This window comes from Microtus ochrogaster, linkage group LG5, assembly GCF_000317375.1.
Source record: "Microtus ochrogaster isolate Prairie Vole_2 linkage group LG5, MicOch1.0, whole genome shotgun sequence".
Lineage (NCBI taxonomy): Eukaryota > Metazoa > Chordata > Mammalia > Rodentia > Cricetidae > Microtus > Microtus ochrogaster.
Window position 1 is genome coordinate 32,635,002 of NC_022031.1, and position 15,865 is coordinate 32,650,866.

Sequence of the window (15,865 nt, forward strand, 5' to 3'; positions counted from 1 at the left end):
CGGACGAGGCCATAGGTGCTCCAGAAGCAACTCCTACCTCGCAGCACAGGTCTGGTGAATGAAGCTAAGCTACAATTAGATACGGAACAAACAAAAATCAATCATAACTAATACTGTTCATGAAGACTAATCTAATGAAAATAGCATCACTAGGTAATGTGAAAAATACAAATCTGCACAACCCAATGCCTATAAATAGTAAAATCAAAACATATGACTTCCTTATAGAAAGTGTCTCATCTATGTAACTATAAATGTTAAGGATTCTTGCATTTTATAAACACAAGATGGGCTCACTTTGATGATACCAATTTTAAAATTTATAAAATGTCTAAAAAATTCTTTCCACAAAAGTTTATACAGTTTAAAGCTATACACCATCCATAAATCTCAGAAAATGGGAAGAAAAAAATCTTTATAAGATCACATACAAAAGAAGAACTGAAATGTGATTTTATTTAAGGCAATACTGGGCTACTTCACAAACCACCACCTTAAGTATTTACACTGCTCCACTACTAGTTTCTATCACATTGACAAAGGATACTTTAAAATACCAATGTTGAAAATCTTCAATGTAGTAAAGTCTTTATTCACATTTCCATTACATTTCATGGACTCAAAGTAACTATCCAATTAGAAGCAATGAAAAAGGAAAAAAATCTGCAGCTCTATGAAAACTACTAAAGAATCTGCTCTGATTTCACACGAACACCATCCAGGAATGGAGGATGGCAAGTTCCCAAAGCCGAGTGTTGCAATGTGCCTACCGTGCGAACCAGCTTGACATCATCTTGTAAATGTTTATGTTAAAAAAAAAAAAAAATCTATGGCAGTTTCTAGTTTTAGTTCAAAAAGTTCTTAATTTAAAACAATAAAAGTTTAAAAACTTGATCACTTCATTAAAATTAAAATCGCAAATATAAATGTATCATTTACTTATTTAGACTTCCAGACTGCTGGTGGCAGCAAATGATTTACAATAATAAATATATACAAAAAACTATCTACAGATAAAGAGTGCTGCTATACACGAGTGGTGATCTGCTGAGAAGACACCAATCCCACAGATAGTCAGTAGAGTTCATGGAAAGGACAACAGGGGACAGAAATCTGAGGCTTAACTCAATTATTTACAACAACTGAAGTATTGATTTTGCCCGAGTCCCATAGGGATAAAATAAAGTTCTACATGACAAATGTCATGGCTTTTTTTTTCTCATTTTTTTTAAAGCTAGGTTAATTCATGTCAACAAATTTAAAAGCTCACAATTACAGCATGCTTGATGGCTTTCTAGTTAAAATAAACTACAAATGATACGCATTTATAGTACACGAATCAGCTCTCAGTCCTGCCCTCTGCCCGTGGCTCTACCTATGCTGACGCCTCTCAAAACAGTCCTGTCTGGAGCAATTGATCGCACTTCAAGCTTTTTTAGGCTCACAGTAGGTTTCATTTCCTGAAGCTGTTTTAGGACAAGCTCAGTGCAATCTTTAAGAGTCTTGTCTAAAACAATCTTTACATTCTCGCTGCATGAAAGCTTGGAGGGATTGGCAAACCGTATAAAGAGTTCACTTTCTTTACAAGAACAAGTGGGATTCCCACCAGTCACAGTGGTCTTATCAACATTTCTTCTTGAATGTGAATGGGATCCTCTTTTACTTCCACTGTTTGAATGGTCTCTGTCAGTATTTTTCTTCTGCTTCACTGCAGACTCTTCCAGAAACTTCAGAAATGACACTTCAAATCCCATTGGCTTGAAGGAGCTCCAGTCAAAGGAGGCAGGATGCTCTTCCGTGGTTTGAACAGCCACAGCAGTTTCTTCATCCTTCCGTGTATTATTTACCTCCAATGGTAATTCTGGCTCAGTTTTATCAACCTTTCTTTTTTTATTTTGCACAATGCCTTTTTCTTTATTAACTCTCTTCAAATTACCTGTCTTTTGTTTTTCTGATGGGCAGGAATTATTTTCCTGAAAACCATTATTTACCTTTAAAGTAGTATTAACTGGAGTTTCTACATTTGTGCTATCTTCATTTATTAATTTTGTAATAAATAGTTCTGTTAGCTCATCCATTTCATCTTTCTCGCCCTTTATACTTTCTTCCTGTGAAATGGAAGATGCTTTTGAATCATCGTTTTTCTCTAACACAAATGCATCAGGATCTTTTGTATTATCTTTACAATCCTCTTGCTGAGAAGCGTCCTTTCCTTGTGGGTTGCCATACCGCTTGAATACAATAAGAATATTGCGATGTTGTGATGTAAATGCTTTGGACAGTTTATGGCACTTATAATGTCTAATGATATTGCTTTCACTTGTAACAACAGAAGTACACCCCTTTATCATACATGGGTACTGCGTTACAAATTTGCTTGTACACTCTGACAAGGCATCGTTTCTAGCCTTTATGGAATATACGTGCTTTCCACGTTTTAGAGAATAAGGCTTATTTTCTTCAATCTGCACAACTTTTGCACTCTTGTTTTCAAAATTACTTTTTTTCTTTCGCTTGGTCTTAGGCATTTTTATTCCTTCTTTCCCAGATCTGCTGTGTTTTGATACCCGATGTTTAGGCTTTGATTTTTCTTGGTTTGCTTTACTTGATATATTTTCCTGACCAGTTAATTTTCTTGGCCGAATCAGATGAGCCTTATGTTTGTCATTATGCTTATTGAAGATGTGTCGGAGGAGATTAGACCGAGTTGCATAGATCCGGTCACAGCCTTCACAGTCACACTTGTATATGCCATCTTCTTCTGATTTACCTGTCCTTGTTCCAATCCCATGGTCTACCTCAAGATGAACAACATAGCTCAGATATGTTGTAAAAAAAGATTTACACTCCAACTGATCACATGGAAATTTGCCGACATCCACGGCAGCAGTCATGCTTTCAATTTCCTCAAGGGTCATTTCATGAAGTTTCATGTAGTGCTGTATCAGGCCGGTGATCGCTTGGAAAATTCTAGAACAGTCACTCACCTGGCAGCGAAATTCTCTCATTGATTGTTTAGTTTCAGTTTCTTCACTTTCTCTGCCAGCTTCATTTTCCTCTTCAACCTCTGCAGAAAATGTAGGAAGATTTGATTTATGTACAGCCTGGTAATGAAGAATCAAGTTTTGCTGTATTGTAAATGCAGCAAAGCATCCCTGGTGAACACAGCAGTAAGGTTTATATGGACTGTATCTTGCTGGAAACTCAACAGACTGGGAGGCTGGGTTCTTCTCTTTTTTTTCTTCCTTTTCTTTTCTATGCCTCTTATTTTTCCTTCCTTTGGCTTTCAGGTTTGTGAGGTCTGTACTATATTGTTCGACAGTGACTGTGAGAGGTTGTGAAGAACTTTCTGGTTTCTCAGGACTTTTTTTTTCTGTAAGTTGTTTTTCTGGGATTGCTGCTACATTGCCAAGGGCATCATCTGCCCCTGCTGGCAACACCACGGAAGGCTGTAAGTCAGTTTTTATCTCCTCTGCTACGAGTGCCTGTTTTTTCACTTGAGGAATTTGTGGCACTGACGAATTTTCACTCTGAGATTTTCTTCCATATGGCCTTTTTATTTTTAACTTTACCATTTCTTCTGTTGTGAAATGATGCACCAACTGACAGTGTGCCCGGAGATTAGAATTTCTCGTAAATGTTTTGGTACATGTAGGTACTACACATTTAAATGGAGCAAATTTTAACTGGTTCTTCTTAATCTCAAGAATCATTTCTTGAGTGTACTGGTGGATTTTACCATAGTGTTTGAACAGGGCATCCTTTGTCATGGCACTGTAGTTACAGTCTTGGTTTTGACACACAAATGGCTTATTAACTCTGTCATTAAGCTGGATATGTATCATTTCAGAAACTGGCTGGACTGTAATATTTGGAGTTGATTTAGTAGGAGTAGGGGGCACTGTTACTGATGTGTTTATTAGCGTACACTGGGAAGCTGGAGTGGAGAGGTCAGTTTCTAATTTTAAGTTTTGCAAACCTTCTAAAATGTCCTGTATTTGATCTTCCTTGTGTAACACTTCAGACTGAGGAACACTACTTTTTGTTGGCATTACAGTTAAGAAAGAGGAACACTGAGAAGAATCAGGTAACCTGTTGTCATGGGTAGGGCTTACTGAAGGAAGCGGCATGCTGTAATTTATCTGAGCATCCTGTGGTGTCTCACCAGTACCCTGAGATCCACTTTTAACCTCGAGTATTTGAGAATTCATAGCAGTTTTAATAATTTCAAGAGTCTTTTCAAAGTTCTGTATAACATTGTCTTCAGAAACCTGCAAATCACAATCCACTGATGTGCATGAACTCAAAGCCATCATTCGGGAATCACCATTTTCTGTTTTTAATGTTAAAGGGGTTAATGCTGTGTGTGATTCAAGACTGGCTTTAAAGTTCTCTTTTACATCAGTCATAAACAAATGATTGTCAATGTTATTTAATTTCTGTGTGAGATTTTCCACCAAAACCCGAGGTTGACAATTTGGAATTACTTCTGGACAAATATTGGTACTGGGAACCTTAAGGTTCTCTGATGTGAGTCCCACTGTCAAGTCAGTTGATGCCACATTCTGGGAAGCACTGGGTATAATGACTGGAGAAGCAGCCTTTTTTCTTCTCTTAGATGCACTGTTTCCTTTTTTACTCAAAGGACTGGATCTTGAATTCTGAGGCCCACTTACAACAGGAATATGTGTGCTACTGCTGGTAAAATCTTGCGATGGCTCAGCAGAAGCAGTGAAGGAATCAGCGCACAACCCATTTTCAATAGTCTTTAGCAGTGAATCATTTGTGGGGAAGATAGGCAGGTTGTTACATTCCTTGATGGTGGAAGTTTTGGAATTTGGTGTTCTATTCTGGTCAGTTGGTGAACTGTCTGGGTGGCAAACAGTCTGTAACAAGGGTGTCACAGTTGTGCCTGGCATCCCTGTTGAACTTCCTTGTGCTCCATCCGTGACACTGCCTACAGGAACAACCTGAGAAAGCATTTCAGCACTCTCAAACGTGCTGGGAATGCCAGCAGTTTCTAAAGCCTGCTTAATAATTTCACTGCCTTCCTGACTAACACCGGTATTAAAGTTACTCACATCACATCTAGGAAATGCACTTGGTAAAAATGATGAGCGATTTTCCACAGAAAGAAGTTGCAGGAAGGATGGATCTTTAAAACAGGCTTCGGGATTAAAGGTAGATTGGTGTGGCTGCTGCATATTTACTGCACTTGTAGAGAGAATCGTGCTGGCCAGAAGGGAAGGCTGTCTGTTGTTCTGTAAAAGTTCCTGTGCAATTTCTGCTCTATCCAGTGGTTTGCAGTAGTCCCGTTTAGACAGGTGTCCACCCAGGGACCTAGGGTTCGTGAAAGCTCTGTAACACCTGCTACAGATAAATTTCCCATCTCTGATAATTGCAGGCCACTTAGCCCTTTTGTTGTGCTTGGGTTTTCTTTCCTTCCCATTTGGGCCTCGACCACGGTCCTTTTTCACCTTCTTAGATGCGGGCTGCTGTGCACCGGCGCTGCTGCTGTCATCTGAAACACTCGCTTGGGAAGGAAAAACCCCATTCTCGCTACTGCCTCCTTTTAGAAAGGAGGAATCCATGTTTCCTTCCGTCTGTGAGGGATAGTGATTTGTACTATTTTCCAGTTGGGAAAAAACAGAATTATTCTCACTGTTTGCTGGTGAAGGGAAGAGAGAGCTGTTTTCTGTGGGTAAAGGAAGGAAAGGATCTGAGCCGCTGTCAATGTTCAAAGGCAGAACTGTTTTGGTTAGATCTTCCATTTGTGCTGGCAAGGTAGTACTAGCCAAATTTTCCATTTGTGAACACAATATACCATCTTGTCCATGCTTGTCCTGAGAAGGTAGATTTGGATTTAGGACACTTTCCACTGAGGGTAACAATGGAGATGATACATTTGCTAAATGAGCTGGAAAAATGGAAGGCGAGACATGCTGCAACTGGGCTGAACAGGCAGGATTCCCATTGGCTTTGGTCTGTGGTGTAAAAAAAGCATGATTAGAGCTGCTCACTTGGGATGGCAAAAAATAAACACACTTTCCATGATTTGGTGTATTTAAGTTGTTAGATGTCTGACCTTTTTTAGTTTTGCGCTGCATTTTAAAAGCAGCATATTGGTCAGGGTGTGCTGTTTTCATGTGTTTCCCAATACTCTGGGAGGAGTTATATGTTCGAGTGCACCCCTCGACCTGGCAGCTGAATTTCTGAGCTGGAGCTTTTGGAGGTACTGAGGGAGCTCCCAAAGAACTGCTCAGGCTGAGCTGCGATGGGACAAACGCAATGCTTTCCAGTGTCTTCAGAGGTAAATCGTAAAGGTTGGGAGATGTCTTCCCATCACCTCCACATTCAAACTTGGAAGTCTGCGAACTGTCCAGCAGTCCTGCCTGACTCTCTATAGAGAAGGTCATCAGTGTGTTCACCTGTCTTTCTAAGTTCTGTGGGTTAAGATCTCCCATCTTCAGCGATTCGGAATTTGCTAAAGAATTGTGGGCCATCTGGGCTTCACTTAGGTGCCCATGCTGTGTCTTCTCTTGGAGACATGGATGACACAAACCGACAGCAGCACCTTCACCTGGCTTACGCAAATCTGTCACCAGTGGCTCACCAGTGCCTTCCACAGCTAGGTTTTCTTGCTTGGCAAAGTCACCCTCAGTGCTATGGTTGAGGGACACCTTGATGGACACAGCCACTTCACTGGTCTGAAGAACAACTGTGTTATCAGGGTTTTCCAGACCATTTGACAATGGTATGTTAGCTTGCCTGAGTTCAGAGGCAGAGAGCTGGCCCGCTTGGCTTTTCTCCCAGCCATCACCTCTTCCTGCTCCTGAGCCCTTTTCAGTGCTATTCTTCTCTGAAGGAAGCACTGCTCTTTCTTCCCCAGTGCTCCCTTCTGGGTTCCGACTCACATCATTTCCAGACAAACCGAGCTGCTCTTGAGAAGGCAGCATGTTTCCGGGAGCACTGTGATCATCCACATGCTTCTCCATCTCACTCTGAGAACGGTAGACCTTACCACACCCCGTGACCTTACAAGTGTAGGTATTATAGTGCTGTGCCTCATGGTCATACAGTAAATACGCCTGGGAAAAAATTCTGCCACACTTTGGAAATAAGCACTTTGCTCTAAAGACCTGATGCTCCTTTCGGTGGGCCAACAGCTCTGCATAGCTATTAAAGCCAGCCTTACACTTCATCTGTATACAGATGTACGGCTTACTGCCGCAGTGCATTTGTAAATGATCATTGAGATGAGTGACACTCACAAAATGCCGTCTACAGTACTGGCAAATGACCTTTTTGCTTTGCATTTCAAGAAAGCGTTTGGCATCTTCATTATCCTTATGACCTTTTACATGAGCAATTAAATTTTTGAAGTACTTAAAGCCCTTTTTACAAAAAGTTACAGGGCAATTAAATTCATTAACGGGTACTGGTTTCTGGACAGGGATCGCCTCTGGCTCATATGATTTATCTTTGTCATCGTTCTCATCATCTGAACCATCATTGTCATTAAACACTATGAAATCTGTTGAATAGAGACTATTCTTTTTTATGGGCCGTTGTTCTTGTTTGGCCACATTATTAGTGTTAGTCTTTTGACTTTCATGGGTGGCTGTGATCTTAGGAGGCCTTCCCAATCTTCTTAATGGTTTCATAGCTGCTAGTCTCTCTTTACTAGACTGTTTAACATGCAGTGTGACATGAGGGACAAAAGTTTCTTTAGAATTAAAATTCTTTGCGCATATGGGACAGCTGTAAATCCCATCTTTGTAATGTTTTTGAGCATGCCGTACTATTCTGTGTCCAAGGAATTCTTTGTCACATAGCACACAATACTGCATGTAGGCTTGCCAATTCCTAAACCTAGCAGATATGAACCCCCTGTCCTTCAATTCTTTTATGTCCTTCTTTTGCTTATCATCACCAGTATCCATCAGGAGGCCAGAATTGGTGCCAAGCCCACAAGAAACCCCATTCACAGATGCTTCTCTGCTTTCATCCTGGTAATCTACTTTTTCATACACTTCACAGTCATTGAGTTCATCAATTGAAGACACAATAGATGCCTCTTCTCCCATTAGTGCAAGACACTGTCGTTTTAAGGTTTTCCAATCCCAAAATTCCGGATCAAAGGGCCACTGAGTTTTCAAAACAAGTAAGAGCTCACAGCGTAGAGAATTTGGTATAGGAAGATTCTCTTCATCATATTTCTGGTCTGGCTGGTTGTATAACATCTCCACAGCATAATATGCGTCTACAGTAGGCTCAATAAGAAATTCACTCAGTTGACAAGCACGTTTCACTTCCAGATCATCAGGCAACAAACAGGAAATGGTCTTGCAAACTGATATTTTCACTTCAGTATTTTCTGTAGATTCCAAGCGAAGAGCTTTCACACATAATTCTATGCAAGTAGCAAGTCCAGCCCCTTCAGTCTGTGAAACAAACAAAAACCAGAAAAGGTTAATCACAGATTCGTCTGATATAGGCAAACATAGGAATTATTTCACTTTTCAGATCCCCTTTATACAGTAGGTCAAAAGGCAGAAGAGACAGTAAAAATTCTAGAAAAGGCTTGTGATATTTAGAGAACTCACAAGACAATGGGGGAGGGAATGAATTTAAGAAAGGATGCAGAGTCGGAGAATGTATGAGTTTCTTTTGAGGAAATGACTTTTCTAACGTGTGAGTGTCAACTCTGTCTCTAAACAAAAGACAAAGTACAGCTAAAGCTACCGCAGAAAGGAATCCCAGCGATACCTGATGGGTGCACACTGCTGGGCAAGGACTCATTTCAACCCACTAACCACAAATGGTTTTGTTTTATTTTTTAATTTTTTGAGACAGGGTTCCTCTGTGTAGCCCTGACTGTCCTATAGACCAGGCTGCCCTCGAAGGCAAAGAGATCCACCTGCCTCTGCCTCCAAAGTGCTGGGATTAAAGGTGTAAAACACCACCGCCCAGAGGATTAGCTCAGGCTGGGTCTGACTTCATGATCCTTCTAGATCAGACTTACAAACAATGAGACTGCATTTGTTCACCGAGACACCTAGCAAAGCAACTGGCTTGTTTTAAAAGTATTTTTATGTTGCAGCTACATGTAAGATTTTACAAATAATGCGACACACATAGAAAGAATCTTACCAAACTTAAGTGTTTTCATTGCGTATACTGGAAAACTAAGCAATAGGCAATACTCAGATCATAAACTGGTTACATAACAGGTATATTTTAAAACATTGACTTTTAGTTTGCACACATTCCCTATAATAAAATGAAAATGAGTGATTAATTCTTAAAAATCCTCTTAAATCTGAATACTGGTGAGTACTGGCAGTACAACCTGAATTTTGAAGTCTTAGGAGTATAAACCTAAGAAGTATACAATGTAGAAGACAATTTTATTTTAGATCTGTCTCTTTAAACTCAACAGTACCTGCAAGGTTCCAACAGAGGCAGGATGCTTATTTGTTTTGATGATTCCTTTAGCAGCCTTTCCCCCTCTTCCCCCTCCTCACCTCACTGTCTGCCACACACCTCAGACCTAACCACCTAACATTCACGTTGACTTTAGAGCACCATATGAGATTCCATTCAGCACTTCCTTACCCATCCACAGTGAACATGCATGCCTTAGCCAGGTTTAAAATTCTTTAAATGGCTAACCTGTGTATTTCAGAACAAATTTAAGCCTACTACGAATACAAAAAGGTTCTCATAGGGGCTGGAGAGATGGCTCAGAGGTTAAAAAGGTTCTCATAATTTGGCTTCCACTCTGTTCTGGCCTTATTTGTCTTTCCTGCGTGTACTGGTATATTATTTGTATTTTGATAAATAAATCTTGCCTGAAGACCAGAGGCAAAGCTAAAACCACTTCTAGGTCAGGTGATGGTTGATACACACTCTTAATCCTAGGATTTGGGAGTCTGTTGGGTCTCTGTGAGTTCAAGGCCACTACTGACTACACAAGATAAGTGCAGAAATAAATCCAGGTGGTGGCGGCCTACACCTTTAATCCCCAGTACTAGGGAGTCACACACCCTTAATCCAAGCACTTGAGGAAATATAAAAAGAGAGGAGAGCCTGGTTGCTTAGTTTGTGATCACCTAGCCTTGGTAGACGTAAGACTTTGCTAGTGGCTTGGCTCCTTTCTTTTCTGTTTTTTTTTTTTTTGGGATGAACCCCAATATCTGACTCTGGGTTTTTTTTTATTATTAGTGCTACACCTACTAACCAAGCATCTTATAACTCAGGCAAGCGTGCTGGCTAGTTTTATATCAATTTGATACAAGCTAGGATCATTTTGGAAAAAAAGAACCTCAATTAAGAAATAACCCCAGCCAATCAGCCTGTGGCCAAGCTTGTTATACATTTTCATGACTGATGATTGATATGGGAGGGCCCCAACTCATTGCTGGAACTGTCACTCCTGCCTTGTGGTCCTGCAAGCTCTAAGAGCAGGTTGAACAAACCAGGTCAGCAACACTTCTCCATAACATCTGCTTAAGTCCCTACCTTCAGGTTCCTGCCCTGCCTTCCTATGATAGGCCGTGATAAGCAAGTATAAACCAAATAAACCCTTGCCTATCTAAGCTGCTTTTGTAATGGCATTTTCCCACAGCCACAGAAACCCTAAATAAGCAGCTATCCATAGTTTCTCAAATATTCCATTCTCTTGTTTGCCTTGACACCTCTTATGCTTTTCCTGTGAGTACGAACTGTCTTCCCTCCCTCGGTTTAGACTACTTGAGTATTAGCACAGAGAGTGGGTTGACAACTCCCTGGTGTTGTTCACGTAGTAGCTGCTTTATAAGCCACTAGTTATCAATGTACTAGAAGTCTCATACTACACTGCAGCAGAAAGGTCTGTGGTGTACACTGCAATTATTCGTGTATCAGCCTCTATCAACAAATCATGAGATTTTTAAGGGCAGGGCTATAATGCTCAAGTCTATATGAGGTATATGAGGAAAACTATTACATGAATAAAGATTCATGAAACCATCCTTCTGGATATGGAGCATATCTCCAATCCAAACACTTGGGAGGTAGAGACAGGATGATCCAGAGCTCCTGTATATCAAGTCCCAAGCCAACCTGGGCTATATATTGAGATCCTGTCTGAATGAATCAAAACACACTACTAACAAAACTGTTTAAGAGTGAGAGCATTCTATTAACTATGAAGGACCAACCACTGGGCACATAAAATATGGCAGTCATCTATCAGAGAGAAGCTCTAGTCCAATTTTTCCCAACATGAGGCCCAGTAGCCTGGACTAACATGGAAGGAGAAAGGACAAGGTGGACAGTCCTTTTGCACTATCCCTTTAATTAAGACATGAACCGCAGAGTAGTTAAGCTGATCGAGGTAGTCGGTAGTAAGGTAAGACTGGTACTTAGCTAACCTGACTTCTGGTTCCCAGTTCCTTCTGCTCTGCCACACTGCAGACTAAGTGAGATGTTTAGTAGTAACACAAGATGACTATTAAAACTACACTAATATCCTAGGAAACTTATCGCCCTGTTTCAGTTTATTTTTGACTGTGGTACCATATTATATAAAATGAAAAATGAAGGTGAGTTTAGAAAGGCTGACATAGAGATGAAGAGCTGGGCAGTAAAAAGATATGATTAGTTTTCACTACTGAAAAAAATATTTCAGGACAAAATAAATATAAAAATATATTTAAGACTTACTGACCTAAAAACAGGCAATAAAAGACAATTTTTAAAGCAGTGAGCTTTATTTATTTTTTATTTCACCTTTCAAAAGAATTTTTACACAGTTAAAATAACCCATTGTCATGCTGAATTTTTTGGGATCTATGCAATGATCATACCTGTAGAAGATGTCTTCCGAATACTTTAACCAGAAAAGAGCTGAATTCCTGTAGGCTACCCGAAGAAAATCAAGCTAGGAGTAGAGCTCAGCGACAAGACTCTGATCTCTGGTAGTGTGTGGGCTCAAATGTGCATTGCTCACCAGGTTCTTCACTTGCTCACCTCTGCACTCTGCCTAGGATGTTTTTACATTTTCATTTACTAGGTTTCTGCATTTCCAAAAGTTCTGACTTATTTTAAATCTGGTCATTTAAATAGCATCCTCGTCAAGTAGTGTGTATTTTGAGAGTATTGGCCCCGTAAGCTCAATGGCAGCGGTACTACAGGCTTTGCTGCAGTAGGTGTGTAACTGAGAGCATTGGCTTGCGTCTCCTATATGCTCAAGATACCAGGTAGTGTCTCAGAGCACTTCCTTTTGCCTCTCAGCTACTTCTCAAGCACCATGTCTGACTGCATGCAGCCAAGCCCTACCATGATGGTGGACTAAACCTGTGAACTGTAAGATAGGCCCAATTAAATGTTTTTCTTTATAAGAGTTGCTGTGGTCAGGGACTCATCCGTTAAGAGAACTGGCTACTCTTCCAGAATCCTTAGTTCAATTCCCAGCACCCACATGACAGCTCACAGCTCTCTGTAACTCCAGTTTCGGGGCATATCCAACAACATCACACAAAATATATACAGGCAAAACATCAGTGTACATAAATAAATAATTTTTGAGGGAAAACAAAAAGTTGCTGTGGTCATGGTATCTCTTCACAGCAAAGGCAAAGTGTTAGTCATGCTTTATTATTGTGCCTTTATAGATTTATTCACTTCCATTATTTGTACTACTAGATAAATTTTCATCCATCCATTCATTTGTGTGTTTATAGTGATACTTTATGATCTATCAAATAAAGATTGCCTAAAGATCAGAGTGTAACCCTGGTAAGAGAAACTCTGTTTAAGTGTAAATAAGAGAGCCTGAGATATTTGGAACTACCTGAGTGCAATCCACTTAGGGCTCAGAAGTATTCCTTGTGCCCATGCCCCTTCTCTGCCTCAGGACCTGAACCTGAGCTGAGGCTAGACCCTGGCATTTTAGGATACTCTGGATCAAATATTTCAAAGGATTAATAAGAAAAATCAAGGCCCAAAGCACTAAAATGAAATTTTAAAAAAATCACTGAAAGAAGTGTCAAAATAACAAAGTTAAGATGAGGCACAAATTCTAACTGGTATTAATAACAAAAACACAGAGTCAGATATAGGGGCTAATGTTGAAGATTGGAGAAGCAGAGAAACCAGCCACTAGAGTGTTCTTTTGCCTCTACCAATGCTCAGACCAAAGGGGTGATCCTGTTCTCAGACTACATCTCCAAACTCCATCTGTCTCTACCAGACCTCAGGCTGCACTGAGCTTCTGTCTCCTTCTACCTTATATTCTCTTCACCCAGCCATATCACTCCTGTCTCCACTTCCCTAGAGCTGGAATTAAAAGTGTGCTATCCTAAGTGCTGGGATGACTTTTGTGTGAGCTCTGTTTTTCTTTTAGACAGATTCAATCTCGTGTAGCCCAGGGTAGCCTTGAACTAACAGAGCTCCCTCTGCCTCTGCCTCCCGAGTATGGGGATTAAAGGTATGTGACACCACTCTCCGGCTTCTAGTGGCTTAGCTCTGTATGCCGATCTTCAAGCAAACTTTATTTGTTAAAACATAAAAGATCACTACATTAAGATCTTATTAAAGATAATTTATACAATTTAAATGAAGGGATGATATCTTGATTATTCTTACCTCTGAATTAATGACTTTAATCAGGAAGAAAATGTGATATACAGTCTTCGTTAACATGGACAGCTGGCGACACCTCTCAAGGTACACTTGAACTGATGGTTCTACCCTCTGCTGTAGTTTACTCCAGAACAAGGTGAGTTCCCTTAAAAAAACAAAAGTTTAAAAAGTAAGCAGAAGGAGTTAACGCAATAATCATGGAGACTGTCAGTTCAGCCATTACATTTGAAATTAAAACTTACTTTGTATGCCTAAGTATACGTAAATCTACACCCAGAATTTCTGAAGACCAAAAAAAATAAAAATCAGATGCAGTTTTTCACTTTATTGGTAGTATTTTTCAAAGTCGTACTCTTTTATTACGAAAACACCTAACACTTAAAAAGGTTGTATCATGAGAACCTTTGAGTTACACTTGGACATTTAACTACATAATATAAAAATACGAAGTGCGCATAATCCCTAACAAGGATTAAGAACATAAAATACCTAGGATTAGCAGTGTACCTCGGTGCTAGACCCTTAAAGCATGGATCTTCTAAATTAATATGTACCCAGAAGAATGAACGGAAGAACCAGCGATCACACAGATCCCAAAAGAAAAACATGCATTTGTGCCATAAAGGTTAAATAAAAAGAAAATTAAAAAATGAAATTAAAATTTAAGCTTATCTAAATGTAGTAACAGAAAATAAAATGATAAATACTCTTGCTGAATCAATTTCTCTTCTATCCTTCATTTATTTCCCTGCATGTTAAACATTTTCAGCAACTGTTCTCAACACCAGCCTCTGCTAATGTTTTCCTCAGTTTCCAGCTCCTTAAAACTCTGCCCTCTTCACTGCTCGCTAACATCTATTGAGGACCTCAAGATCTGCCTGTATATTTGGCCACTTTCACCTTTCCAGTTCTTTTTAAGTCTCCCCTATTTTGACTCTTGTAAAATCTGAGCCTTAGTAGAGCTGTGAATTCTGTAACACATTTCAGTTAACTGTAGGCCGCATACAGCTTAACTGATCTGTAGCATCATTCATTCTAGTGCGGTGCACCACTGCTGCCTGCTCAAAACCACACATTTCTTAGGATGCATCCTCTCTCTAAGCAATGGGTGACTGTGCATAAAAATGGTGTCTGTCATTATTCCCATTTCACCATCTTTCTACTTGAATACACTGTTACCCAAAGGCCTTCCTTAACTTTTTATTATAGTTGAAACTGATAACTATTTCCTTCACATTTCCATCGCCACATGCCATACACATAACCTCTAGTGTTTGTCTAAGCTCTGCAATTCTACTTTCTTCCTGCTATGTTGTTCTCTCTATGCATTTTTCAAACAATTCCAAGTGTGCATTTCAAACTATTTTTTAAACATGAAGGTTTTCATGTTGACCTTCAGAATTGATAACGGACCGCATCTGTGTATCATAAAAAATTTCACTTTGATGACTTCTTAAACCAATCTCACAATGATTCTCTAGTTGTCACTGACTTTCATATTATCTTATGCTCCCAAAATGTGCTTATCCTTGATAAACACACAGTAGTCATCCCTGGACTTTTAGAGTAAGCTCCGCTGTATTAAAGATTTAATTTCTATTCACAATAAGAATCAATTGCTTAGGAAAGCCTAGTAACTAAGAACTTGGCTGTACTTGATCATATAGCCATTTATTTACCTTGCCAATTCTATATTCATCCACACACCATGTATTCCCTAGCAAATACTCTTAAATGCTAGAATGCTATAAGGCAAATTTTCTTTAAAGACTAATAAAGCCACTGAGTACAAACAATAGTTAGACTCAGATAACACCAATCTAAGGCTGGAATCAAGTATTTTTTAAGTTAACAGGAGCCAATATAAGCTTAAGCCTCCCAAAGGGATATTGTAACAAGTTCTGGGACTGTTCCAGACCAGGAAGCATGCACTAAAAGAGAACAACAAAGAACTCGGCAAAGAGGAATGACCTCGACAGCTATGACGTAAATACACGACATTTCCATATATTAGTGCTAAGTCTCTCAAAATAAACAATATGCAGATAAAAAATGCATTTGAATCTGTGGTTGGAAAAATAAGTTGAGCAGCTTCTGACAAAGTAATCCTTTATAATTAATTGTACTGTCTTTAACAGAGTCTCAAAAACTAAAGCATGAACTATTTGATAATCAGTTTGCACAGATTGTAATATCCAAAAATACACTGTTTGTCTTTTTTTTTTTTTTTTTTTTT

General features: G+C 39.5%; 1 protein-coding gene across 1 annotated transcript in view; it reads right to left on the reverse strand.

The window, feature by feature from the left end:
* Window positions 1-438: 438 nt before the first annotated feature.
* Window positions 439-15,865, reverse strand: part of Znf292 (zinc finger protein 292) — a 78,618-nt gene continuing 63,191 nt past the window's right edge. The window contains exons 8-9 of the mRNA XM_005361975.3: window positions 13,633-13,774; window positions 439-8,444 (exon numbers count right to left, since the gene is read on the reverse strand). Of these exons, the coding sequence (XP_005362032.1) occupies window positions 1,347-8,444; window positions 13,633-13,774 (7,240 nt within the window). The 3' untranslated portion in view covers window positions 439-1,346. The remainder of the gene's footprint in view (window positions 8,445-13,632; window positions 13,775-15,865) is intronic.